The following is a 26,691-nucleotide window of genomic DNA, read 5'->3' as shown; positions in this document are numbered from 1 at the left end:
GAGATGTTTCCCTTCTTTCTAAAAGGTCTCAAAGTGGCCTGACATACAGCATTAGCATTTTCATAGGAGAGCTGTTTAACCAGCAAATGTCCAGCCTCTGAATCCCCAATTAACCTGCTTGTTGTCTGTATTAGCCTAGAGACAAAACCCTTGCCTTACCTTTGTAAAATCTCCAGTCTGCCTTCCAGACTGTGGAAGCTTAGTCCAGGCCTTCTTGGCGGCTGCACCAACCTGAGCATACTCTGCCACATCAAAATTTTAACTGCTGACCTATCTCCCAATAAAAGCCTTCTCCGGCAAGCATATCAAAAGTAATGGGAATCTGTTAGACCCAATTTATTTCAGCTGTGGCCTGACATTGCTCCACAAACTCACTTTTCCACAACAAATGGTCTCCTCCTGACAGGCAAGCCTTGGCCATCTGTTTCCATTCCCCAGGAGGCAAGGCTTCTAGAGCAAGGCTTCTAACAAAGCTTGTGTAAACGGGGATGTCGGATCATATTGGTTGCATGCCGTTTTTATTTCCTTAAGTTGTTTAAAAGGAATTGGAACATGCACTCACACTGTATTTCCCTTGGCATTTGCTGCTCAGTTACAGGGAACATTTGAAGTCCTTGTGCCTCCTTCCCTCTGCTAGTTGCTTCTCTACTACTGGCTTGAAGGGGAGATGTAGCTCTAGCAGCAAGGGTTTGCCATGCTCCAGGAGGCTTTTGCGCCATGACAATTAGGAACGACTTTTCCATTCTGATAGACGACCCCCTCCCCCAAGTGAGTCTGATTCCGCCACTGCAGAAGGAAGAGGAGTACCCTTCTGGGAAGGGGAGACCTGAAGAGCCTCCAGTTTTTGAGAAAGAGAAATTACTAAGTCTCTCAAGCCCTTCAGCTCCTCCCTTGTCTCATTCCAAGATTTATGTTCCTTAAACTCGGCTTCATGGCCAGGAAGGGACTGACCCTGATTGAATGATTTTGTAAAAGCATCCCCATCTAGCGGCAGCTCCGGTGGAGCAGAAGGTTTTGCTTCCACTATGTCCGCCTCAGGGAAAATTCCCCCCTGCTGCTCGGGACTCAGATTCAAACTGTCCCGAATAAGTGCCCAGAGGCTAAAAGCTTCCACTGGGATCTTTTCCAGCCCGTGCTCCTCATAATGTTGTGAATTTTGACTCCAGTTCTCCACCATGAGTCTGTGTCCAGAGTTCCATAGTCAGGAATCCAAGGACACAGCTCCTCTACAAACTCTAAGAACCTCTGTACTTGTTGCTATTCTACCTTAACTCTCCTAGTTTTCAAAGTCTCTAAACATGAATATACAAACAACTGTCTACTATTTCTGCCCCGAATCAGCTTCTCTTAATCACACTGCTAATTTCACCATTGTTGCTCGTTCCCGAATGCTGCTTTCTGAGTGCCTAGTCTGGCACTATGGAAATTCTACTCCTACCCTAATTTCTTCCTATTAAGCCTACATAATATCCCCATACCTAAACCCTAAATTTTTACCTAATTTGGTAGCTAGAAATTGAGAGAGAGAGAAAGAGAGGAACAGAGACAGAGAGAGATACTTGCTGCAGCCTTTTACTACTGGCTTCAGCTTAACTTTAGCCGCTCTGCTTTATACATACAACTTTACTCCTGAAGAATAGAATACCACTGCATAAACTTAATTCATAACCGGACATGTCTCCCTGCTCCGTGGTGCCCCCCCCCTCTCTCGTCCTTTGTACCTATCCCATGTTCAGGCGCCACCTGGGAGAGGCCTGTGCCTTCCTTTTTGAAGGGATCTTAGGAGGAGAGGAATAAGAAAATGTTAGAAAAGGAGACCTAGTTGACGAGAAGAAAGACAAACACAGGACAGTTTCAGGAGGGCTTGGATCAATACCCAATGGCCTCTACCCTTTGGTCAAAAGGACTTTTTATAATAATGCCAAGGGCAGGGCAAAAGACCTCCCCCCCCCCTTGCAAGATAGAGGCACACAATACAGCCAAGTGTAGACCCTTCCAAACACCTGGTAACCACACGCATGGCCAAATCATCCCCTTGTGCAGCCCTGCTGGGTAAAGCAAGCTCAGATTCTCGCACCCTGAGTTCTCACTAGGAAACCTCTGGGTAAAGCAAGCTCAGATTCTCCCACCCTGAGTTCTCACTAGGAAACCTTTATGAGTCTCCACAGAGAGGGAGAGAGGGAGACAGGGAGAGAGGGAGGGTGAAGGTGTGCACACATCATGGCCAGAAAGGGAGGAGGGCCAGTGGAAGAAGAATAGAGATTTTCCTTAAAGGAGGATTTACGTCAGGATGCAGGGTGAGTCCCAAAGGGGCCGGCCAGGATGCCAACAGTCTGTGTGACTTTCCTGCCGGCAGCTGGACTTGCAGGTCCTCAGCATGCTCACCAACACTTGCGGTGCTCAGAAGTTGTGCTACTATTTTGTGTCTCCCTGATAACTGATGTTCATAACTGTGATTTGTATTGACGGCCATTCCCCTCCTGCTGGTTGTCTGGTTGTTTTGTGTGGGGGTCTATGAGAGAGAACATACATGCATATGCACATGTGCTTATGGAGGTCAAAGGGCAATCTCAGGTGTCACTCCTCACCCACCTTGTCTAAGAACACCAGGATTATGGACATATGCTGCCAAGTCTGGCTTTCATGGGTTCTGGGGTTCAAACTGAGGTCCTCAGTAATGCACAGAAGAACTCTAACCAATGAACCTTCTTCCCAGAACTTCTCTCTTTCCTTTACCTGAGCATCTACTCAAATCTTTTTCCCCCATTAAAGTCTTTTGTTTATTATTAACTTTTGTTTTTGTTTCTGAGGCAGGGTCTTTCTATGTCGCCCTGGCTGTCCTAGAACTTCCTATGTAGACCAGACTAAGACAAATGGTGACTGTCACTAGCAGAGCAAGAGAATCTGATAAGCACCCCCAAGTCGTCTTCTGAGTCACTGCACTGTTCTGGACTGACCTGTGAGGAGCCAGCTGCCCTGAGATAAAGCCACAAGGCAGCATAGGAGGTGAGGAGCTGTGCTCCTCATTTCTGTCCTGGAGCAGGTGAAGCCTGTGACTGCTTACATGCTGTGTACCCTAGACAGCTCCTGTCTTACAGTCTCACAAGGCTGCAGTCAGCCTGGCATGCTGGTGGCAGATGCCTTTCATTCCAGCACTTGGGAGGCAGAGACAGGAGGATCTCTGTGACTTCAAGGTCAGCCTGGTCTACACAGCAACAAAAAGGCTGCAATGACTTTCCCATGATCACCTGGCCAGACAGTGGCAGTCGCCCTGCTCTGAGTGCCCACACAGGTCATTTCTCTCACTGTGTCCCAGATCTGAAGACATCCCATGATTCCTGCACAGCACAGAGACAGGGGCAGAGAGCAGAGCTGCAGGTGTTTATTATAATCAGCTTAACAGACTGGACAAGGTGGGGACAGGTGTCTGGATTCCAACTTCAGGAGGGAAACAGGACAGGGCAGCAAGATGACACCAGATCAGTCATCATATTACATAGAGGTTAGTTTGGAAAGGAAAGTCTTGATTTTGTCCATCGTGTTCTCGGTATAGTAACCCAGGCATTGTGGGCTGAAGAGGATGGCTTCCTGAAAAACAAGAAAACAGAAAGGGGCAGAGGTGGTTACAGGCAAGGTGCAGACCTCAGCAGGGTGCCCCAGTCACCCATGCTGAGGCCTCTCCTTATCCACAGGGAAGAAAATTCCTGCAGTGATTCAGGTCTCCAGCTACAGACGCTGCCCCAAGGGAGCTGCAGCTCATCCACAGCTGTCAGGATCAAGGCTGAGAAGCCACGATGGCCAGGCAGGGATGAAGGGGAAAAGGTGCCTGAAGGCATGATGGGGGCTAGGTCAGGAGAGGGGATAAGATAGCTGAGTATTTTGTTGATGTCCAATACCTGAGGACATCTGTCCAGCACATTGGCTGTATGACCATGTTATACATACATCCCCTGTGTGGGTGTGTTAGAAGAAACTCTTTTTTGGAGAGTGCTGTGGTTTTGCAGGACCTGACACTCAAAAGTACTTTAGGAAACAAAGAGCAAGAGATGTACTATTCAAAACACACATCTGTGTAATCCAGCTGTGCTTAATTAAGAGACAGAAGGGAGACAAGGAGCAGCTGTGGTGAGCAGCTGCAGTCACCCCCTGGAGGTGGGGATGGCATCTAAGCCATGGAGGGAGGTTCTGGCTGAGGCTCTGAGGATGCCAGTGGCAGGAGGACTCCATCTGAGACAGAGGAGTAGAGTCAAGGGAGACTCCAGTGGAGGTGACCCTGGCCAGTAGAAGTTTCAGGCACCTAGCACAGAGCTGAGGGTGCCCTCCCTGTGCAGAAGCCACACCAAGGACTGTCCTGTGTCACTGCCTGTCCTGCTGTGGGTGAGAACCCCTGTTTATCCATCGTGTGGGAGTGAGTTGCAGGAACTTGCAAAGAACAGGCAGGATGTGTACCAGGCATGCTGCATTGACATGTGATAGATAGCATGGGCAAGGGTTTGAGTGCTCCTTTGTCTATCCCCTGACACACATTACTGACTGCGTGGATCATTTGTACACAGCATTCTACCATATGCTGCATAGGGGTGTGGGGGTAGGGAGGAAGTTACCATAACTTTGAAATCCAGGAATTTGCCCCTCAGTCCTGCCTCATTGTAGCATTCCTGGATTTTTTCCAAAGCCTCCCTCTCCTGGGCAGTAGGGTTATAATGGGAAAGGACGGCATTCATTAATCCCTTGTTTCCAATGGCCATTGCAGTAAAGACACTGAAGAAAGGAGTGCATGCTTCCGCTGCAAACATAGAAGAACATCATTAAAGGAGCCCCATGCTGGCAGAAGAGGAGGCTCAGGGTTTCTCACATCTACAATTGTCCTAGCTGACCTTCCACACAATCGTGCCCTCCCAAAGGCTGCTGCCTCCCAGACAGCACACAGTTTCCACGAGACAACACTCCCAGCAGAAGGGGATGTATGAGTGTACCAGCCTGCATATCTGACCTTCACATGAGTCCCACACATGACTCAGTGTCAACTGTGCCTGCAGCTAAGACCCATCATCACCACCACACCTCTGTATCCCTATCCCGCCCACCCCAACTGTTGCAGTCCAGAGCAGAGAGCTACAAGGGTCTTCTGCAGGACTCCTGGATAGTGACCTCCCAGGAACCCCCTCGATCTGCCTCAGGGCACTGCTTAGAGATATCTATGGAAGAGAGATTGGGTAATCAAGGTCAGAAAGTCTGTCTGTGCCCATTCTTACTTGTCTGGATGCCCAGCTCCCCGGTCACCAGCAAGGCCAGCAGAAGCAGCGTCCCCTTCATGGTGCAGAGTGCTAAATGCTCTTCTCAGAGCAGATCCTGCTACCTTATGAACTACTGTCTCCCTGAGCCAGTCCCGCCCACCTCCATCCTTTCCCACCCCAACCCTGCCTCCCAGGAGTTCCAAATGCCTTTGGGCAAGAACCTGGCACCTATGGATCCCCTTCCCACGCGCATGGGGGAGTGAGCATAGGGGCCCCTCCCAACTCTGAAGAACAAATGGCTGGAGACATCCTCATGTCATCAGTTTCTGGACAAAAATGGTTGTATCTTTGCCAAAGACAGTTAGAGCTGACCTTTCTAAGCAGGCACATGCTGAGCCAAGTGTCCTGTTGTCCTGGCCCCAACTGCCACTTCTGCTTCCTGGTCACAGTCCTCCTCACCTCTCCTGACTCCAAGCATGTCCTCTTCAAGCTTGGAGGTGGAAACCCATGAGTCGAGGAGGGTTTCTGTCACTGTGGGCAGCCAACAGCCCACAACACTGCATCTGCCTGAGTTCAGGATCTGAGCAGAGGGTGTGTATCCGGGGCCATACCTGTCCCCTTGGACATCTTGGCTGCTGCAGCCTTTGGACTGGACCTCTGAGGACATGGGGGCACCATCTGGGCTTTTAGTGACTCCCAGCCTGGGTAGAGCCTGTGTTGTGGTCGTGTGGGTATCCTCAGGGCAGGTGATGCTTGTGCGCTACCAACAGCATCATGCTGCACACTCCCTGCCACGGTACCTCATTCCTGTTGTCCTTCTCTTGTCCTTGTCCTCGACCAGTGAGCAGGTCTCCAAGAGGTTCCAGCAGTACAGTCCATGCGGTGACAGCAGCGAGCAGAGGGAGGGATTCCTCCCTGTGCCATGAACTCTCCGTCAACAGAGTCCCACAGGCCCTCTATAAACTAGAGTGCTCCATGTCCACAGGCAGTGCTGTGTGTGGACTGTCTCAAGTTCAAATCAACCTACCACCCTCAGAAAGACTTTTGAGCACAAAGGAGATTTTCAGCTGGGCATTGTGGGAATCATTCCCGGAGGCAGGAAGCTTGCAGTGTGTGATGGCTTTCTTGATGGTCATCCTGACTGGATTTAGAGTCACCACAGAAGAAGCTCTGGCTCTGTGGGATTTTTCAGGCTAGGTTAATTGATGTGGGTGTCTGACTTTATGTGGGCAGCATGGACCAGGGTCATAGAGGAGTGGAAAGGAGAAAGTAAGCTAGACAGTCATGTCTCTACTTCCTGATTGTAGATGTGATCAACCCTGTCCAGTTCCTGCACTGTGCCTACCCCACCATGATGGACTGTGTCCCTTCAAACTGTAAGCTGAAAGTTACGTCTTCTCTGGAATTTTGTCACTAGTTCAACAATACATTAGTGGAGTATTTTTTGGCATGTGCAAAGCCCTGAGGTTAATCCACAGCACCACACACAAAAGCATAGATGACTAAGGAGACGGCTTAGACTGTAAAGTGCTCATTCTGCAAGCCTCAGGACCTGAGTTCAGATCCCCAGGACCCCTGAAAAGAGGTGAGTGTGGTGGTACACACCACTAGTCCCGTGAGCTCCAGGTTCTATAAGAGATCTGTCTCGGAAAATACGCTGGAAGGCTGTTGAGATAGCTCAGTGATTAAAGGTGCTTGCCAATAAGCCTGATGCCCTGAGTTCAAATCCCAGAACCCACATGATAGATGAAGAGAACTGACTTCTTGCTAATTGTTCTCTGACATTCACACGCGCACACACACACACACACACACACACACACACACATACACACACACACAAACACACACACACACATACACACACACACACACACACACAAGCAGATGAACACACACGTGGAAACTGGCACAAGGAAGGAACAAGCTCCTAATGGTCAGTTATCAAACAATTTGAACAACGATCTAAATAACATCATATTGGAGTATAATATGATTGGAAATAATATATGAATCCACGCTGGCATGAGTGCTTGGTGAGCAGACAATCAAGTAGCAATGAAAGACAGTGCTCTTACTGTCCTTTACTTACTGACTGAGAGTTTGTAGATGCTCCTCTCGGGAGGGGAGTTTACCCCTTCAGTCCTCAGTGTGAGTTACATGTTTCCAAAGGAAGAAGCAAGGTGAGCTGAGGATGGTCCAGTCAGTAAAATGTTTGCTACATAAACTTCAATCCCCAGACCCAGGAGGAAAGCCAGTGACAATGACCCACCCGGTAATCCCAGCCCTAGGGAGTAAGTCCACCCCTGGGCCTCACTGGCCAGCCTGTCTAGCCAAATTAGCAAGCTCCGGGTTCAGTAAGAGACCCTGTATCAAAAAGTATAAGGTGGTGAGCTATTAAGAGGCCCGAGCACCCACATGGCAGCTAACAACCATCTGCAACTCCAGTTCCAGAGGACCCAACACCTTCCTGTGACCTCCACAGGCACTGGACACATAGTGCATAAGACATTCATTCAGGCAATATCTGCATGCACATAAAACAAAAATAAACAAATCCTTTTAAAAAGCATAAATAAGTATATAAAATATGTATGGGTGTACATATGTACACACACACATATATACACACACATATACACACAAACATGTATTTATATGGTGGGGAGTGGCTCAAGGCACTTGTGTGATTCTGGCTGCCATGTGCACACACATATGTATGCATTGTGTCTTAGTTAAGATTACTATTGCCCAGCCAGGCGTGATGGTCCATTCATTTAATCCCATTACTCAGGGACAGAGGCAGGCAGATCTCTGTGAGTTGGAAGCCAGCCTGGTCAACAGAGTGAGTTCAAGGATAGTCAGGGCTACACATAGTAACCTTGTCTCAAAAGACAAAAACAAATAATTAAAAAGATTGCCATTGCTGTGATAAAACACCATGAACAAAAGCAGATAAAGGAGGAAAAGGTTTATTCAGCTTGTGCTTCCATATCTCCATTCATCATGGAAGTCAGGGCAGGAACTCAGGCAGGGCAGGAGCCTGGAGGCAGGAGCTGAAGCAGAGGCCATGGAGGGTGCTGCTGGCTGGTTTGTTTGCTAGACTTGCTTGCCTGCTTTCTAATAGAACCTAGGACCACCTGCCCAGAAATGGCACCACCCACAATGGCCTGGGCCCTCCCCATCAATCACTCACTAAGGAAATGCCTGGCCAGGGGTGGTAGGTAGCACATTCCTTTAATCCCAGTGCTTGGGAGATAGAGACAGGTGGATCTCGGAGACCAGGCAAGCCTGGTCTACAGAGTGAGTTGCAGGACAGCCAGGGCTACACAGACCCTCTCTTGGTGAGAGAGAGAGAGAGAGAGAGAGAGAGAGAGAGAGAGAGAGAGAGAGAGAGAGAGAGAGAGAGAATATGCCTTACAGGCTTGCCTGCAGTCCAAACTTATGGAGGGATTTTCTTTTTTCTTTTTTTTTTATGGTTTGGTTTGGTTTGGTTTGGTTTTGGGTTTTTAGATAGAGGGTTTCTCTGTGAGGCCTGGCTGTCGTGAATCTCTCTGTAGGCCATGTTGGCCTCGAACTCAAAGAGATCTGCCTGCCTCTGCTTCCCAAATGCTGGGATTAAAGGCACGCCCCATCACTACCCGGAGGAGGTATGTTCTTAGTTGAGGTTACCGCCTCTGTGATGACTTTAGCTTGTGTCAAGTTGACATAAAACTAGCCAGCACAGAGAGATGGCTCAGAGGTTAAGAGCACTGACTGCTCTTCCAGAGGATCTTGGTTCAATTCCCAGCACCCACATGACAGTACACAGCTGTCTGGAACTCCAAGATCTGACACCGTCACACAGACACACATGCAGTCAAAACACCAATGCACATAAAAAGAAAAAAGAAAAAACTAGCCAGCACACCATGTAACCACAACACAAATGAACATTTGCATGGGTCCACACACATACACATGCACATGCACACACAAGCACACAAATAGGAAAATGTGAGGAGATGGGAAGACAGTAGAGACATCTGGTAACAGAATATTAATGGTTCAATGAGCAGTTCCAATCATGGGGGATGTGTAGAAGTCATGTGTCCTCTGACATGCGGGGGCAAGGCACTTAACCTCTTGATCTACAAGAAGCCTAATGCAGCTCCGCAGACTAGCACGGCGCTGGGGTGTCACCCAGCAGAGACACTTCAGAGCCCCTGGATGTCCTGTCTCCATTCCTATACTGCCAAGAAGGAGAAAGGCCACAGCATATGGCACATGCGTCAGCAGCCCATGGAACCTGCAAGGTCATAAAAACAAGGACCAGAGGACATAGTGACAGCTCACAAGTGGGTCTTAGTGCTTGGCACCTCTTTGTCAAAACAGATACCGGATGCAGATCCTGTTTGGCTGACCAGTAAGTCAGAAGGCTTATGCCTCTCTAAGTCTTCAGCAAACTTCATCTGTCACCTGTGATAGAAAGTGACAGTCAAGTGCCTTTAACAACAAACTACTTAGTTCTGACTTATCAAAACACTTAGAATCTTTACTTTTAAAAAGTAATACTGGCCAAATTACATAAGCACTTATATAATGTGAATTGGGAGCTGGGGCAGATGGGTTGACAGTTTGAGGCCAGCCTGGGCTACGTGGAAAGGTTCTCTTTGTTTCATGTTTTAAGGATGGTCGTGTTACAGACTTGAGGGAAGCGAGATAGCCCTTCGGCCATCTAACCAGCATTTGTGGAGACCTCCTATGTGGTGTCCCTGGGACAAGAGACTGTCACATGCCTTGTTCCCCTGAGCCCTTAGACATCCAAGGGACACCAAAAAGCAGCCAGTGCAGGAGGTGCTAGGGAAGGGGCAGGGTTTAGGGTCCAGTGCTGTGGTGGAGGCCGGGTGTGTTCAGACACCAGAGATCCACGTGTACTACAGTGGTGTACTCTGTGTTCCATTGCTAGGACAAAACACCCAGGCCTAGGTCACGTATATGGGAAAAAAGTTAATTTGGTTCATGGTCTGGAGTCCCGAAAGTTCAAGATAGAGCAGCCACATCTAGCCATTGCCTGGCACTGTCTGAACTCACGGTGCCGAGCAGAAGGGGAGTGGGAGGGGTGGGAAGATGGGGGGGGTGGGAGACAGCAGGAGAGCAGAGGAACCCCAAGATTTACGACCACCACCATACACTGCCCCTCAGCTCCAGGTGGGTTTTGGTGTGGCCTGGCCGTGTTGAGACCGTAGCAGGCTGTCCCTCTGATAGGGTGGGTTTGGATGGAGTCTGAGGAATGAAGAGTCACATCTCACAGCCAGGATGCTTCCCCTCTCCCCTGCTAGACACTCTGAACCAGCCAGCCAGAGGCTTGCCTTCAGAAGCCAGGGTAGCCAGCTGATGGCCCTCTAGTTTTCCCAAGGTGTCTGTGGGGCTTCAAACTGGCCGGTGCTGGCACCAAGGCAGTCACACTGGCTTTTTGACTGAGGGTCAAAGCCACCGGAGCAACAGACAGAGTCGGGCAGTGTTCAGTTAGGGCTCAGAAGCTCCACACTGAAATGCCTTTGCTTAGTTATGAGGAAATGGACAGGATGTGCGTGCACTATGAACTAGAGAACGTGCTGATGGTGGTTATTAACAGGGTCTCACCGGGTAATTCTGGCTGGTCTGGGACTCCCTGAGTGGACCAGGATGACCTCAAATACACTGAGGTCCACCTGCCTCTGCCTCCTGAGTGCTGGGCTTGAAAGTGTTTGACACCACACCAGGCCGTTATTAATGGATTTTAACAGTGCTTACCACCAGCCTGAGAGAAAGCTCAGTTACACACACACACACACACACACATCACACACACACACACCTCACAGACAAACACACACACACACTCACACACACACCACACACACAAACACACATACCCACACACACACACATACACACACCACACACATACCCACACACACACCACAAACACACAAACACACACACATCCATACCCCCAAACACACTGACCACACACAAACACATACACACACACACACACACACACACACACACACATCACACACACACACATCACACACACACACCACACAGACAAACACACACAAACACACACACACATACACACACACACACACACACACACACACACACACACACACACCACACACACACACACCATTCTCAGGAGGATTATGAACTCAAGACTAACCTGGGCAAGATCCTGTCTCAAAAAACCCAGAAACGGGGTTGGGGATTTAGCTCAGTGGTAGAGCTCTTGCCTAGCAAGCTCAAGGCCCTGGGCTGAGTCCTCAGCTCCAGAAAAACAAAAAACAAAAAACAAAAAACCCAGAAACATCAACAAGGGCTTAAGAGGTAGGTTTAGCTGGGTAGTGCCTTTAATCCCAGCACTGTGTGTTCAAGGCCAGCCTGGTCTACTGGGGGACTTCCAGGAGAGCCAGGACTGTGTGTAGAGACCCTGTCTCCAAACAAACCAAAGAAAAGATCAAGCTGAGGGATGACTGCCACAGCAGGAGACTTGAGGGTTAGATGGCTCAGTGAAGCCAGGGGGCCAGTGACAGATGGGACAGGGATGCCACAGTCAGGGCAGGATCGCCAAGTGGTCTGTGATCTGGCCTGTCCTAGACATGGCCTGCTAGGGAGGCCTTGAAGTAAACACTGAGTTCCCTGGTGTGACAGGGTGAGGACAGGCCTCACTCTGGAGGCCTGATGGAGGGCCATTTGCCCTCTCCCTAGTCATCAGTTCCTTTGGTCACATGACATGTGACCTTAAGCAGAGCACTAAGAAGGGACCAACTGAGCCAGGGCCCTTTGTTGACCAGGATCTTATCCTGTAGCCAAAACACACACCTGCCCCTGACACAGCCCCAGGGAGTTCCAGGCAGTGTGTGGGAGGAGCCTGGAGGGGCTCAGACCCAGGCCCTCCTCCCCATGGAGCAGTCCAGGGTACTTAAAAGGGGCCAAAGCTGGGCAGGAGCACCTGCCACCTTTACCATGAAGCTCTCTGGTGCTCTTGTGGTGCTTGGGGTTGTCCTGCTCCTGACATCAGGGGGAAGTGGGTACTAGGGTGTGGGTGTCAGGGGTGCAGGGTCTCCAGGGCTCTCAACCTTCGCTTCCACAGGAAGGACGTGTGTGTGTGTATGTGTGTGTGTGTGTGTGTGTGTGTGTGTCTGTGTAGGTCAGTGTGTGTATCAGTGTGTGTATGTATGTTTGTGTGTGTCTCTGTGTGTGTGTGTCTGTGTGTGTCTGTGTGTGTGTATGTGTGTGTCTGTGTGCATTTGTGTGTGTGTCTGTGTCTGTGTCTGTGTGCGTTGTGTGTCTCTGTGTATGTGTGTGTCTGTGTATGTGTGTGTCTGTGTGTTTGAGTGTGTCTGTGTCTGTGTGTCTCTGTGTGGGTTTGTGTGTGTGTCTGTGTGTGTGTATGTGTGTCTGTGTGTGTGTATGTGTGTGTCTGTGTGCATTTGTGTGTGTGTCTGTGTGTGTCAATGTGTGTGTCTGTGTCTGTGTGCGTTTGTGTGTCTGTGTGTATGTGTGTGTCTGTGTCTGTGTGTGTTTGAGTGTGTCTGTGTCTGTGTGTCTCTGTGTGTGTTTGTGTGTGTGTCTGTGTGTGTTTGTGTGTCTGTGTGTATGTGTGTGTCTGTGTCTGTGTGTGTTTGAGTGTGTCTGTGTGTGTGTGTCTGTGTCTGTGTGCGTTTGTGTGTGTGTCTGTATGCATGTCTGTGTGTGTGTGTCTGCGTGTGTATGTGTTTGTCTGTGTGTGTGTATTTGTGTGTGTCTGTGTGTGTTTGTGTCTGTGTCTGTCTGTGTATGAGTGTTTGTGTTTGTGTGTGTCTTTCCGTGTGTGTTCTGAATCAAGGTTTTCAAGGGAAGATCACCTTTTCTTTGTGTTCCAGACTGTGGCATTTGCCCAGCTATAAAAGACGATCTGGAATTTTTTCTCGGCCCGTCTGTGACTGACTATGTCGAATTCATTAAACAATACAAGGATGACCCTGCCACACTGAAAAATGCTGAAAATCTGAAGACATGCGCTGATAACAAGTTGACAGAGGAAGAAAAGGAGAGTGCAAAGAGTTTGCTGGTGAGTTCTATATGTGTCTGGCCCGGGAGCCAGTCTGCCAACATGCTCACCCCAGGTGAGGGATGGAGACTGTCTCTCCCTACCACTGCAGCTTCTCTGTGAATCCAGAAATATGACTCTCTTGACTGAGAATTTCATGAGGTTGGGGCAGGAAGGGACACTCAGGCAGCCTCAGCTGGGCCTGGCTGTTCAGTTCAGCTAAGCCAGACCAGGCCCTCCAGGATCCCTGCCCCACAACACCACTTGGCCTCCATCAGCCTTTCTGTCCCAGCCTCCCGAGTCCAGCCACACGGGCACAGGGCCTGGCATCCCTTCCCCAGCCTGGATCTTTTATCCTAACTTTTCAAGTCTACCACCGCACCCCCAAGACACTCATCTTTTTCCTGTCCTCTGGACCTCCAAGGTCACTGTGTAGAATCCAGGCCTGGGACACTCAGGTGGAGAATCTAGTTGAATCCCCTTTTGTCACTAGTACTAGTAGGGTAAGTCACCACCTCGGCTGCATGTGTCTGAGAGTCATCATGTGACAGGAATCAGTTCACTTGTGGAGCTGCAGCTGCCCTCAGGTCCCCCTAGAGCCCTGCAGGTCCTCCCCAGCTGCTCCTCCATTCTGTCCCACATGTGCCCAGGTGTCCCGAGGGCAGCTGGCTCTTTCCATCAGGCTGGATTGGAGGCTCTTTACAAGGCTTTGCCTGCATTGGTTTGATGGAGACAGGGTGGAGAGGTGGCTCCCTGAGCCTGGTCAGTCCCAGGAGCTATGGCACACGGGCTGTAGGTCCCCCCAAGAGATGCCCTGTGAATGGTTGGTGAGATCTCCTTCACCTCTGAGGCCTCCCTGGCTTTCTTTTGCAGGCAAAAATAGAAGCTGACAGATTGTGTTGATGAATCCATCTTTGCCAGAAGACTCAAGAAAGCCCCTTGTCTGCTCTCCTGCCTAGATGTAGCAAGCCTACCACTCCCCTCCAGGTGTCTAAGAACAGGATTCCAACAATAAAAGCCTTGCAATTCACAGGGGAGCCTGGACTGTTTGGATTTGAGATTGGGCAGTGATTGGGTTGGAGGATATGGTGGGGACAACCCATGGGACTTTGAACTGTCACTGCTCAATTTCAGCACTGCCCAAATGCCCCTGCAGAACCCATCAGGTGATACTAGGAGACAGTCACCACAGCCAGAGTTCTGTCACTTTCTTAGGCCAGGGTCCATAGGGCACATACATGACTTCCCCAATTGAACTCCCCAGGAACAAGGAACAGTGAAGGACCAGAGAGGCTAAATGTCTACAAAGGATCACACAGGCTCCTGACAGCAAAACCTGTCCCTTCTGCCCACTGCTGGGGACATGGGCCAATGGTGCAGTGCATTGTATCACAGTGCTTCTCTGGGTGTCTGTGTCCCATCTATAAACCTGAGAACAGACTGGATGTGGGCAGATGGCAAAGGTGCTCTCCTTCTACCACGCAGGTCCTGAGGAGTGAACACAGGTTGCCAGAATAGGGAGCAAGTCCTTAACATGCTGGTCCGTCTCATGAACCACACAACTCAGTTTTCAAACGTTCAGTCCACATGCGTCGAAACAGAAATAAGGGAACAGTATTAACTCCAAAGTTCAGGTGAACACACTGCTTGGGTCAGACAAATCTGGTTCCCTGGGTTTTCTGGTTTTGTAGCAGTGGAGCATATCTGAAATACGGTCTCTCTACTTGTCTGTGATTAGCTGTAGTCCTTTCCACTGCAATCTCCGTACATCCCCTGTTGCAGGAGTGAGACCAGAACTTTGGAACACCAGCGAGGTCTGTCGCCAAGGTGCCATGTATATCTTTGGTGCAATTTAAGGTGTTAAGACGGCCAAGGGGCGTGGCAGTGGAGGACTACATTACCCAGAAGGCTCAGCGCTTAGCGACCAAGGCGGAACTTCCAGCAATCGCGGGCCATGTGAATAAGTGGTCTGAGTTTGTGCTGCCGCTGCAGGTTAAGGAACACTTGAGACTCGAGGAGACTCACTCGAGGGCCGCACAGGTGACGCCCGCAACGGCCGGCGGAACGTCGGCTGCGCTGCAGCCTGGAGCTCAGCCCCGGCTCGGCAGGTGGCGGCCGCCCTGACTTAGTGGGCCAGGGATGGTGCTGTGGCCCCCAGGCACCGCTTTGCAGACAACCCTGGACACATCAGAAGTCAGAGACAGCCCCTGCCCAGTCTTCCCAGGCAGACCTGGCTGTTCGGGACTGGGGATCCTGGTTGAGGGAGGTCCCTGTTTCTGTCACCCAGTGCTAGGAAAGCTTGAGACGTTTTCTAAAGGGCGATACCCGCGTGTTGAGAGGCTTGGAGAGTCGCTTGGCAAGAGACGGGAAAGGGAGCGGATGAGCTGAGGGACTTGGATTCTGAGGACGCTGGTGCCGTGGTGAGCTGAAGAGGCTGTTATTTTTATATGTATGGGTGTTTTGCTCGCATGTATGTCTGTGCATGTGACGTTCAGTGCCCCTGGAGACCAGACGAAGGCGTCGCTTCCCAGAGACCAGAGGACTATACAGAGAAACCCTTTCGCAAATATACAAAGCAAGCAACCACAAGGAAAAGACAAAGAAAGTAGGACTGGGGTCCTGTTGAATCTAAGCAGTTACAGAGAACTCTTTGTGAAGAAGGCATTGAGTGTATGGCTGGAGTACAGGACAGAGGTTCCAATTGGAGACGCCCCATTTTGGTGACCTATATGTAGACAGAAGTAGAAATTAGTTAAATTTAGGAAAGGAAAGAATTCAGGGCATGGTGACTGTAGGATGACTCATCCCTAACAGGCTTTAGGGCCAGCCAGCCCAAACCAGTAGTAAGATACTTCCTGAGAGCCCACCTGGGTCTGCCTAAGGGCCTTAGCACCAGCAGCTGAGACATGATCTGGAGATGACCTGGACCAATGAGAGGCAGCCATGTCGCACCAGTGGAGGGTATATAAGGCTTGCCTCTTCCTGAATAAACTGAGCTTGTTGTTTGAACGTTCTCCAGCAGTCTGTGTTGTTGACTCTGCCCCTCCTTGGCCCCGCCCCTCTGCACAGGACCCTGCCACAGGTGACAGCATGGCTGGGAGCAAGGAAGCAGTCGGGGGTCGGCTTAGGAATACTGGACTCATAAGGTTAAGTCATGTTGGGGGGTTAGAACTGTTTGGCAGGGGACCAAGGCTGCCAAGAGATACTGGGCATGGGATGGGTATGAAGGCAGAACCGTAAAGGGGAGGTGACAGCGAGGCAGAGGCCTGTACCTGTGACCGTTCTCCAGACTTTGGTGGTAACCCTTGGTGGGGCTGGGAGATCTTCACTTGGACTGATGGTTAAGCTTATGGGCAAATGAGAGGGTTAGTGGCGGCTGCAGGACCTGGGAAGCTGGGTTTTGATGGTTGAGGTACTGGGGAACAAACAGCCTATGCAGTAGAGTTGGGAAAGACTTAAGTATCTGTTGTGTGATATGTTGTTTGTGTTCTGACAAATAAAGCTTGCTTGGAGTCAGAGGGCGGAGCTAGCCACTAGTTAACCATAAAGATCTGGAGGTCTGTACAGAGAGGAAACAGGAATTGATAAGGCAGGTGAGAAAATTAGGAATTCTTAAAGGGAGGAATTTTTTTTGTGTTTTAAAGAGAGAATTTTTTTTTCCCATGTTAAAAAATGGGAAACACAGTCGGGCTTTTGTGGTGCACGCCTTTAATCCCAGCCCTGGAGAGGCAGAGGCAGGTGGATCTCTGTGAGTTCGAGGAGGTCAGCCTGGTCTACAGAGTGAGATCCAGGACAGGCACCAAAACTACACAGAGAAACCCTGTCTCCAAACAAACAAACAAAGGGAAACACTTGTGGCTGCATCCCTGCTGAGCTGCACCTGGCCTGGCTCCAGAGTGAGCACCAGCCCTGATCCATCTTTGTTTAGCAGACACCTTTTGTTTCCCTTGTTGCCTTCTGTGTGAATCCTGTCTTGGAGTTTCCCAAGGATACAAAGGCCTATGCAAAACTTGGTTCAGGAAACCCCCGAAAACCGTGGTACCTGAGAAACCGAGGAATTTGCACTTGACATTGCATTGTTGGGAGCCCCTTTCTGATTGTTTTGAGCATATGGAAATTAACTGGCTAAACTGTACTGGAGAGAAATAAAGCTGCCCTAGGCGAAGGGTTAGTGCTCAGTCCTTCAAGGCTGGACCCCCTGCAGCCATGAAAGGCTAAATTCATTCTTAAGACACCTCTGTGTCTTCATTCCACGGACCTGGTAAATCACACACTTGTGTAGCGACCACACAGCTACACAAGAAAGAAAGATGTTTCAGTAACATAAGGTTTTGGTGGTTTTTTATTTTGTTTTGTTTTATGACAATGAGACATTTTTGTTCCTGGCAGCATCAATCTACTTCAGAAAAGATGGTGGGCATTGAAGAAACTCCATATGGAATTTGTTTTCTTTGCTAGTGGCAAAAGTTAGCCACTGAGCAAGAAACTGCCCTTGCCTCGACTGCTGACCGTATGCTGCACAAATTGGACAAGCAGGACACAAAAGAGAGTGACTACGGGACTTTGCCAAGGCAAGACGGGACTTCCTTCAAAAATCATGCTTTACAGAAAAGTCTGCCAGCTATGCCAGGCCTGTAGGCCAAGATGGATGCCCCACTGTTGCCGACGAACCTTAGGTGACTGTCCAGGCAGCCAGCTGTCTCTGTCATTTCTTCATTATGGAAGTTGTTTGCTCTGCACTTCCTGTTTACTCGGGTAATTTTATGTCCTTCTCGAGTCTCTGATGGAGGTAAAAGGAAGATAGTTATAGCTATAGTTTTCCTTGTTACTAAATTCAAAAGAGAAATTTATAAATGAGGAGTAAAGTGTATAAGGTTGAAAGACATAAAAAGATAGTTTTGGGTGGTAATTCTTTTTTTTTTTTCTTTTTTTTTGGTTTTTCGAGACAGGGTTTCTCTGTGTAGCTTTGCGCCTTTCCTGGGACTCACTTGGTAGTCCAGGCTGGCCTCGAACTCACAGAGATCCGCCTGGCTCTGCCTCCCAAGTGCTGGGATTAAAGGCGTGCGCCACCACCGCCCGGCTGGGTGGTAATTCAAGTTAGGATGGAAAGTGAATTAGATACAACACTTTACATTCACCAAGATAGGACAGATAATGGAGTATTTTCTCTGGATGTGTCAAATGCTAATGGACTAGATGTAGCATGTGAAAGGTTTACACAACAAGCCCCGGTTGGTCGTGTTCGCATATGCCTGGCGGGCACTTCCACCTAGCCAGGTCCAGGTCAGGATAGCCATTTCCGGGTCAGGGCATCTCGTGTGACCAGGATGCCTGGTGGACCTGGACACCTCTGCCTAGCCAGTTCCAGGTCAGGATAGCCATTTCCGGGTCAGGGCATCTCACGCGACCAAGATCCTTGACGTTCCATTGGTTACGTAGGCGCACAACCTGGCCATGTGATCTATGTGCTTGCGTGTAGTAGTGACGCTGATCTGTCCACGCCCAGCCTTTAAAATCCAGCGCCATGTTCCCGGTTCCTTCTTCTTCTCCACACACGTGCTTCCCACAGGCCTGTTCACTCTCTGTCCCTTTACCTTTAATAAAACTCTTGTTAGCGGATTCTGTTGTGTTTCATGACATTTCCTTGCAGGGTAAGAACACAGCGCAGCCGAAAAACTAACAGCATGAATAATAAAATTATTATTAAAATAATATTAATAAAAACAAATTAAATATAAAAATAAAAACAAATCTGGAACCAGGTATTGGGGTGAATGCTGGAAGATCAGAGAAGCAGAACAAGCCACAACCACCTCACCTGCCAATTCCTCTGCTGATCCTGTTTCCTCAGACTAGAAGCCTCTCAGTCCTCATCCAGAATGAATCTCAGCTGAACTGCTGCTCAAAAGCCTAAAAGGTTAACCAGCCAAAAGCTTCTAGTTTCTGGTCCTCACACCTTATATACCTTTCTGCTTTCTGCCATCACTTCCTGAGATTAAAGGTGTGAGTCACCATGCCTGGCTGTTTCTAGTGTGGCTTTGAACTCACAGAGATCCAGGTGGATCTCTGCCTCCCAAGTCATAGGATTAAAGGTGTGAATGCCACTGTTTTCTGGCCTCTATGTCTGTCTAGTGGCTGTTCTGTTCTCTGACCCCAGGTAAGTTTATTAGGGTGCACAATATTTTGGGGAACACAATATCACCACAACTAGACATTGTTAATGTAATTATTGCCTGTATATGTTTGTATATGGTTATTGTACTTACTGTATATAGTTTTTCTATGTTAGTTAAAACTTTCACTTTTTATTTAGACAAAAGGGAAAAAATGTGTGATATTTTGTTTGGGTTCTGACAAATAAAGCTTGCTTGGAATCAGAGGGCAGAACTAGCCACTTTTTACCATAGAGGTCTGTAGGTCTGTACAGAGAGGAAACAGGAAGTGATAAGGTGGGGCAAAGGCAGGATCTCGGCCCTTTTGGTGGGAGAAACGTGTAGTTGTAATTCGAAATGGTCTTATTAAATAACAAACATGGAGCCAAATAAAGAGTTAAAAGCCCAGAGATTGAGCAGTAGCCAAGAGCTAAGGCCACCTTATCTTACCACTCGCTGCTGTCCTTCCTCTGAGAGAGACCTTCTCCCTATGTCCTGTCTTTTTATTGCCTTTCTGTTCTGCCTTCTCATTGGCTGTAAACCCAACCACATGACTTCCTTGTCACTGCCTGTCTATACAGACCTCCAGGTCTCTATGGTTCGTACTGAGATTAAAGGTTCAGGTCCCTGCTTGGCTGTGTCCTTGAACACACAGAGATTCGCCTGCCACGTGATCGGATTAAGGGCGTGTGCCACCACCTCTGGACTTCTGCTAAATGGTTTGCTCTTAGCTCTGATCTCCAGGCAGCTTTATTAACATACAAATAAAATCACATTTCAGCACAAATAAAATATCACCGTAAACCTGCTTATCTGATCATTCAGGTTTTTACCCCAATATCTGACTCCTGGTTTTTATTGATGAGATTAATTAGGTTTTCACTTCAAGTATCTACTAGCTGCAAGTAGATACAAAGGCTGAGATTGAAGCTAGGAACAAGGCAAAGCTCTCCCAAGTGCTATGCACCAAAACAAATCTGATACAGGATGACATACAGCCATGGCGTTACTGTGGCATGGGAGATGAAAAAATGGGAAAGAGTTGACCTACAGAGTGATGTTCTTGAAGTGGGTGTAAAATGATATTCCCATGACCAAGAGGAAGAAGCAAGCCTGGATTTGTGTAGGTACAGAGGAAGCAGACTGGGGAACTCGGGCAAGGCAAGGAGTGGCATGGGACCTTGATGTCAGGCCCATAGCTTAGATAGCATTTATCTGCTCAGGAGGCTTACTAGCTGTGGGTGGCGGGATGACCAATAGAAGGAAGAGTAGGGCAGCTGTGGCACCAGCCTCATATTCTCCTGTGAGGTAAGCCAGGACATGTGGGAGTAAGTACCTTCTTTGTGGTTTTTGGATAGAGTGAGAGTAGAACGTCTGTTTAAGGACACTGTTTTTCTCATCACAGTAGGGCAGTGTGACGTTTGAGGATGTGACAGTGTACGTTTCCTTGGAGAAATGGAAGCTTCTGGATGAGACACAGAGCCTCCTATACCATGATGTGATGCTGGAAAACTCGGCCTTTGCAGCCTCACTGGGTCAGTTTCTTCACTTCCCCTGCCTTCTGGACTGGGCTCTTCCCCTTTGTCCCATGGTCATGTATAGATCCCATTTCCTTCTTGGTTTTCTTGCATAGATGCTGTGGGTGGAAGGTGGACTAAGTACTTGCTTATCTCATCCTAGGAGCCAGAAGCCTGCCAGGGAATGATACAGGATAGGAGTCTTCCAGTGAACCAGAGATCCTACCAGGCTACTCTTCATTCTGGCAAAACCACTGACTGAAACGGTTCTCCTGCCCGCATTCTGCCACCCCCTCCTGCTGACGTTTTCTCTTGCCTGATTTCAGAGGGCACTGGGCTCCCTCTTTCTCTCCAGTACATGCTAGGCAAGTGTTCTGCTGCTGAGCTGCATTGCCTGGCCCTTGAACATTCTTTGTCATTACTAGTTCCCTGTCTTAGGCTCTGTTGAGGTGAGGGTCACCCTGTGGTGCTGCTGTCCACTGACCTGCATTATCTTCTGAATAGGATTTGTACCTTCCAGGATTTGTGTACTTGTCCAGCTGGAGGAACAAGCCTGGGTGACTGATGGGGCCACAAGACAGCCCTGGAGGGGGACCAGCTCTGGGAAGAGAAGAGCGAGGGTGGCTGCAGGTCAGGGCTGGCTTGTGACTGGTACCAGAAACTTCCCCTCTGCCATTAGTGTTCTGACCAAGGACAGGGCCGTGGCTCATTCCTTCACTCAGTGCTCATCCCTCACTCTCTGTTCACCTGCCAGTCCTACTCAGGCTTTTGGCTTGGGTTAACCAGACTTCTCTTCCCATTGCTCTCACTGCAGTGGTCTCTCACAGTGAACTACTCGGTGTGGTGTGAGATGTCTAAATAGTCTTTGGACAGGTCCTCGGTTGCCATTTCTTTCCTGGGTTTATACACCCGAGTGTCTCTTCAGTGCTCACACCTCACCAACAGAAAACCTTGTGGAAAGCCATCTACAGAGTGAGTCAGAGGCCACCTGTCCTTCCTGAAATGCGTGTCATCACTGTGTCTTTGCCCTACTATGAAGCTCTCTTTTTCCGGCATGGCCACGGTCAGTACAACAGAACTTTTCTTATGGTGACTTTTGCCACTAGCCATAAAAGAGGCTCATGTAAGGATTCTTAGATCTGTAAGATAGCCATTTTTAGTGGGGCTATTTCCTCCCATAAGGTTTCCATTTACTTTAATATTTTCTGCTTTCAGGTTTCTGGTTTCAAGTAGAAGCCAAGGAGGCACATTTTCAAGGAGGACTTAAAGTCAAGGTTACTATTACGATTAATCCATGGAGTCTATTTAATGATCAAAGGAGTTTATTTGGGCATAAATTCACAACTATGGGAGATTTATCGTAGAGGCCAGGAAAGCTGAGCTATGTCCAACACTGAATGGTTTGGTCCAAGATCTCAGCCTCCAGAACCACAAGGTAGCCAAGAGGAGGCATTGTACGTGCATCTCAGGTCTTAAGGGTCCCCGGTGGCCACACCCCAGAGGCCGGTACCTCAAGGTCACGGGCAGGTGTAACAGCTGCCGCTGCCTCACTAGGGGCGGGGCTTCAGAACACGGCTGTAAAAGCTCCCACTACATCTCCCCTTTTGTCTAAATAAGAGAGTTCTAACCTAACACAGAACTATACACAATAGGAATGATTATCTGATGACACAAACAAATGGAACTACAACCAACAAGAACAACATCAAACAGGAGACACATGCTAAAATCCAGAGATGTCCAGGACATACGTAAATGGTACGTTAAAGAGGGTTTTTTTAAAAGCTGTCCTATCCTGAAGAATCTGAATCTAGTACCTAATATGTTGTAGCTAAGATATGAGAAGATTGTAGGTGTAACTGTTAGTCTTTAACCTCATCAAAGATCTGGGAAGAAATATTATAATAGCTGAGAAAACAGGAAATGCACGCAAGCAACTTTCAGAGATCTTTCGAGAATAGACAGAAACAGCCCGCAGCCTGGACAGTCATCTAAAGTTTCTTAGCACCATTGGGGTATCCAATTTGGCTACAGGCCTAGAATATCTGACAGACCATTTTCAGAAGCAAGAATTTTGAAAGACCATCTTACCCTGTCTTGCCAGAGTTCAGTAGTCACTTTTCCTTCTGTCCCGCTTGTCCAGAAAGGAGAGCATTCATACTGTGAGCAGAGGAAGAAAGGGCTGTTCTTTGCCCAGCAGGTCATTATGTACCAGGAAGAAGACAGACTTTCACATGGAGTGTCTTAAAAGTACAACATTCTCGCTCCAAAACTACATGAGAAAACCTGTCTCGAAAACCAAAAAAAAAAAAGCCCAACATTCTCTCGGGATCAGCTCGGTGCTGCCAGGGGTAATTGTGTCTCACATCAGCAGAATTCTAAATTATTTAAATGCCATATTCTCTAGGTCTATGAAGTGTTTGAAGATTACCTATCTGTAGCTGGAGAATTTCTCTCCAGCTCCCGCCACCAAGTCCCGCCAGTCCCAGAGCCCACTTATAAAATAAACACACAGACTCTTACATTATTTAAACTGCTTGGCCATTAGCTCAGGCCTGTTATTGTCTAGCTCTTACTCTTATATTTAGCCCATTTCTATTAATCTTTACTTTGCCACATGGCTCATGGCTTACTGGTACCTTACATCTTCCTTGTCCTGATGGCGGCTGGCTGTGTGTCCTCCTCAGCCTTCTACTTCCCAGCATTCTTCTCCTTGTCCCGCCTATACTTTCTGCCTAGCCAATGGCCAATCAGTGATTTATTTACTGACCAATCAGCAACACACTTGACATACAGACCATCCCACAGCACTTCCCCTTTTCTTTTCTTAAAAAGGAAGGTTTTAACCTTTACATATCTCCAAAGTCAGCTTGGTATATTTGGGAATTTGGGCGTAGTTTCTCTTACTACTTCCTGCTGGAGGGGGGCGCTGTATCTTATGGGGATACAAAGAAAATTTTAGAATTATGGAATAGTCCATGAGGGTATGTCGTCTGAGCCAGTTGCCTTGAAACCATTCTGGATGTTGGATCATCAGGGCCATGGTGTCATTGGAGACCTTTCAGGTGGTCTTGGCTGGTCAAACCTGATGTATCTTAATCTGGAACAAATCCATAGCCTCTGGCTTTCTGTGGAAACAAAAGAGACTCTTTTCCAAAGCAACATATCCTTATATCCAAATTTTGAAGTCAAGGTATCTTTAAAATATACATTTTGGCATAACTCTATAGCTTTTACAATCAAATGTTTTTCTGCAGTTAAAAATCCCAAAGACAACACAATCCAGATTCTCTGTGTAATATCCATTTTTACGTGGCTTATTTTTTATACTACCTTTACTGTCTCTTTAATGACTTTATTTTTTAAAACTATGTATTTGTTTCTATAACTCTATATATCACCTTTTTTGTCTCTTTCAAGCCTACGTATCTTTTACACACATTGTAAACTATTACATCTGAATCTGTCTTATTGTGAATCTCTTGCCTTAAACTGCAGCAGCTGTGGCTGCTGGCTCCGCCCACCTCAGCTTCCCAACATGGCTACATTTACCGCCAGCTCTGGGAGCTATCGTGGGTCTATGCTTTTATCCAAGCAGCGTGTAGCCCAGAAACCTCTTTTTTTGTTTTGTACCTGCAAAGGCTAAATCCACCACGCAGCTTAATGTGCCACTTGCAGAGGCCTGATTCCCGCCATACTGCAGGTTGAGCGCACACGCCAGGAACCCACCAGTAGCTCAAACAGGCAGCTGCTGCTCATTTGAGAGAGACAATTAGGAAGCTGTTTTTAGCTCCGTTTTAGAATCTTTTTTCTCAGTTTTTAGGTGGAAACTCTTGCCACCACGTTGGACGCCATTTGTAGCTGGAGAATTTCTCTCCAGCTCCCGCCACCAAGTCCCGCCAGTCCCAGAGCCCACTTATAAAATAAACACACAGACTCTTACATTATTTAAACTGCTTGGCCATTAGCTCAGGCCTGTTATTGTCTAGCTCTTACTCTTATATTTAGCCCATTTCTATTAATCTTTACTTTGCCACATGGCTCATGGCTTACTGGTACCTTACATCTTCCTTGTCCTGATGGTGGCTGGCTGTGTGTCCTCCTCAGCCTTCTACTTCCCAGCATTCTTCTCCTTGTCCCGCCTATACTTTCTGCCTAGCCAATGGCCAATCAGTGATTTATTTACTGACCAATCAGCAACACACTTGACATACAGACCATCCCACAGCACCTATCCATCTGATTTACATTTATCTGTAAATCTAGACAATCAAACTAACATAACTATAGATATGACAAGCATGGGTGCCGTAAATCTGTAAGTCTTATCTACCTAAATAACCTGAGGACTAAGGCTTCACATAAACAAGGTAAACAGTCTGTAAACAAATGTACTGTAAAAGGACAATGACCTCAAAATTATGACAGTACATAAAATATCTAAAACAGAGGTAGAAATGTATAGTGCAATAGGCATTATGACAATAATCTTAAATATATACCAATATATAAAATATCCTAAGCAGAGGTAGAACATACATACAGTATGACAAATATAATTTTATATTTGTATCAATATACATAATGTTTCAAATAGGAATAGAAATATATGTAAATTACAACAAATATAGTTCTGTATTTCTATCAATATACAAATTATCTTACATAGGAATATAAAAATAGTTTACATTTGTATCAATATACAAGAATCCATAACAGTGCAAATTATGTAAGGCTGCTATTTGACTAAATTAGTTTACTAGTATATACAATAATCTACCTTAATATCCTATACCTATCCATATCTAGGTGGGTGGAGGTTGGGGAATGGCTGACCCACACTCCTGAGTGGGCGCCAGATATTGAGATTAATCCATGGAGTCTACTTAATGATCAAAGGAATTTATTTGGAGGTAAATTCATAACCATGGGAAATTTATCGTAGGGTCCAGGAAAGCTGAGCTATGTGTCCTACACTGAATGGCTTGGTCTATGATCTCAGCATCTAGAACCACAAGGTAGCCAAGAGGAGGCATCTTACGTGCATCTCAGGTCTTAAGGGTCCCCGGTTGCCACACCCCAGAGGCCAGTACCTCAAGGTCACAGGCAGGTGTAACAGCTACAGCTGCCTTACTAGGGGCGGGGCTTCAGGACACGGCTCAAACAGCCACCCACTACAGGTTACCACTGCTGATTCAGTTATCCAGAAAACCGACCCTTGTGGGATGTGTGGCCCAGTCATGAAACATATTTTTCTGCAAGCTGAACAACAGGGAGTACATTCCAGACACAAACCGCATATGTGTGGGGCATGTGGAAGGCAGTTCTCCTTCAGAGTTAACACCCGCTCCCCAACACCAGCACAGTGGAAGGAAAGATCTTAGTGATGACAAGGACAGGGATCCCCATTTTAAGAACCACAGAGTCCCTAATCCAGAAATCCCTTTCATACGTGAAGAGGGTAGGGAAAACTCGGGCCTTCTCCAGCATGAGCGAAAAGGATCTTGCCCATTAGCTCTGAGCGCTGGCAGAGCTCTCACAGTGGAGGTGGAGGTTACTGCCCTGGCCAGCGGGGTCTCAACGGGGACAACCCACCTGCGGGAGAGAATGAAAGGGACGGGAGACACCAAGGAAGACAGCAAGACAGGGTTCTGATCAAGCTGCACATTTTATTCTCCTCAGCAAGGCTTATATAGCATGGGAGGGGGAGGGGGCAGGAAGGA

General features: G+C 48.0%; 1 protein-coding gene across 1 annotated transcript; it reads right to left on the bottom strand.

The window, feature by feature from the left end:
- Window positions 1–3,366: 3,366 nt before the first annotated feature.
- Window positions 3,367–5,386, bottom strand: LOC131902385 (androgen-binding protein homolog). The gene is made up of 3 exons (XM_059253380.1): window positions 5,256–5,386; window positions 4,605–4,786; window positions 3,367–3,588 (listed from the first exon to the last, which is right to left on the bottom strand). Exons 1-3 carry the CDS (start codon window positions 5,314–5,316, stop codon window positions 3,493–3,495), a joined length of 339 nt encoding a protein of 112 aa, XP_059109363.1. The 5' UTR covers window positions 5,317–5,386; the 3' UTR covers window positions 3,367–3,492.
- Between the last annotated feature and the right edge of the window lie 21,305 nt (window positions 5,387–26,691).

Source organism: Peromyscus eremicus, chromosome 1 (assembly GCF_949786415.1).
Source record: "Peromyscus eremicus chromosome 1, PerEre_H2_v1, whole genome shotgun sequence".
NCBI classification, from domain to species: Eukaryota; Metazoa; Chordata; class Mammalia; order Rodentia; family Cricetidae; genus Peromyscus; species Peromyscus eremicus.
This window is presented reverse-complemented; position numbering and strand designations above follow the sequence as displayed.

Bases quoted from the DNA above. Each gene is read 5' to 3' on its own strand.
- LOC131902385 (XM_059253380.1), bottom strand. From the start codon at position 5,316: ATGAAGGGGACGCTGCTTCTGCTGGCCTTGCTGGTGACCGGGGAGCTG. The intron at 4,787-5,255 runs GTAAGAATGGGC...CTATGTTTGCAG, and splicing joins GGAGCTGGGCATCCAGACAA to CGGAAGCATGCACTCCTTTC. The intron at 3,589-4,604 runs GTAACTTCCTCC...CTTGTTTTTCAG, and splicing joins TCCTGGATTTCAAAGTTATG to GAAGCCATCCTCTTCAGCCC.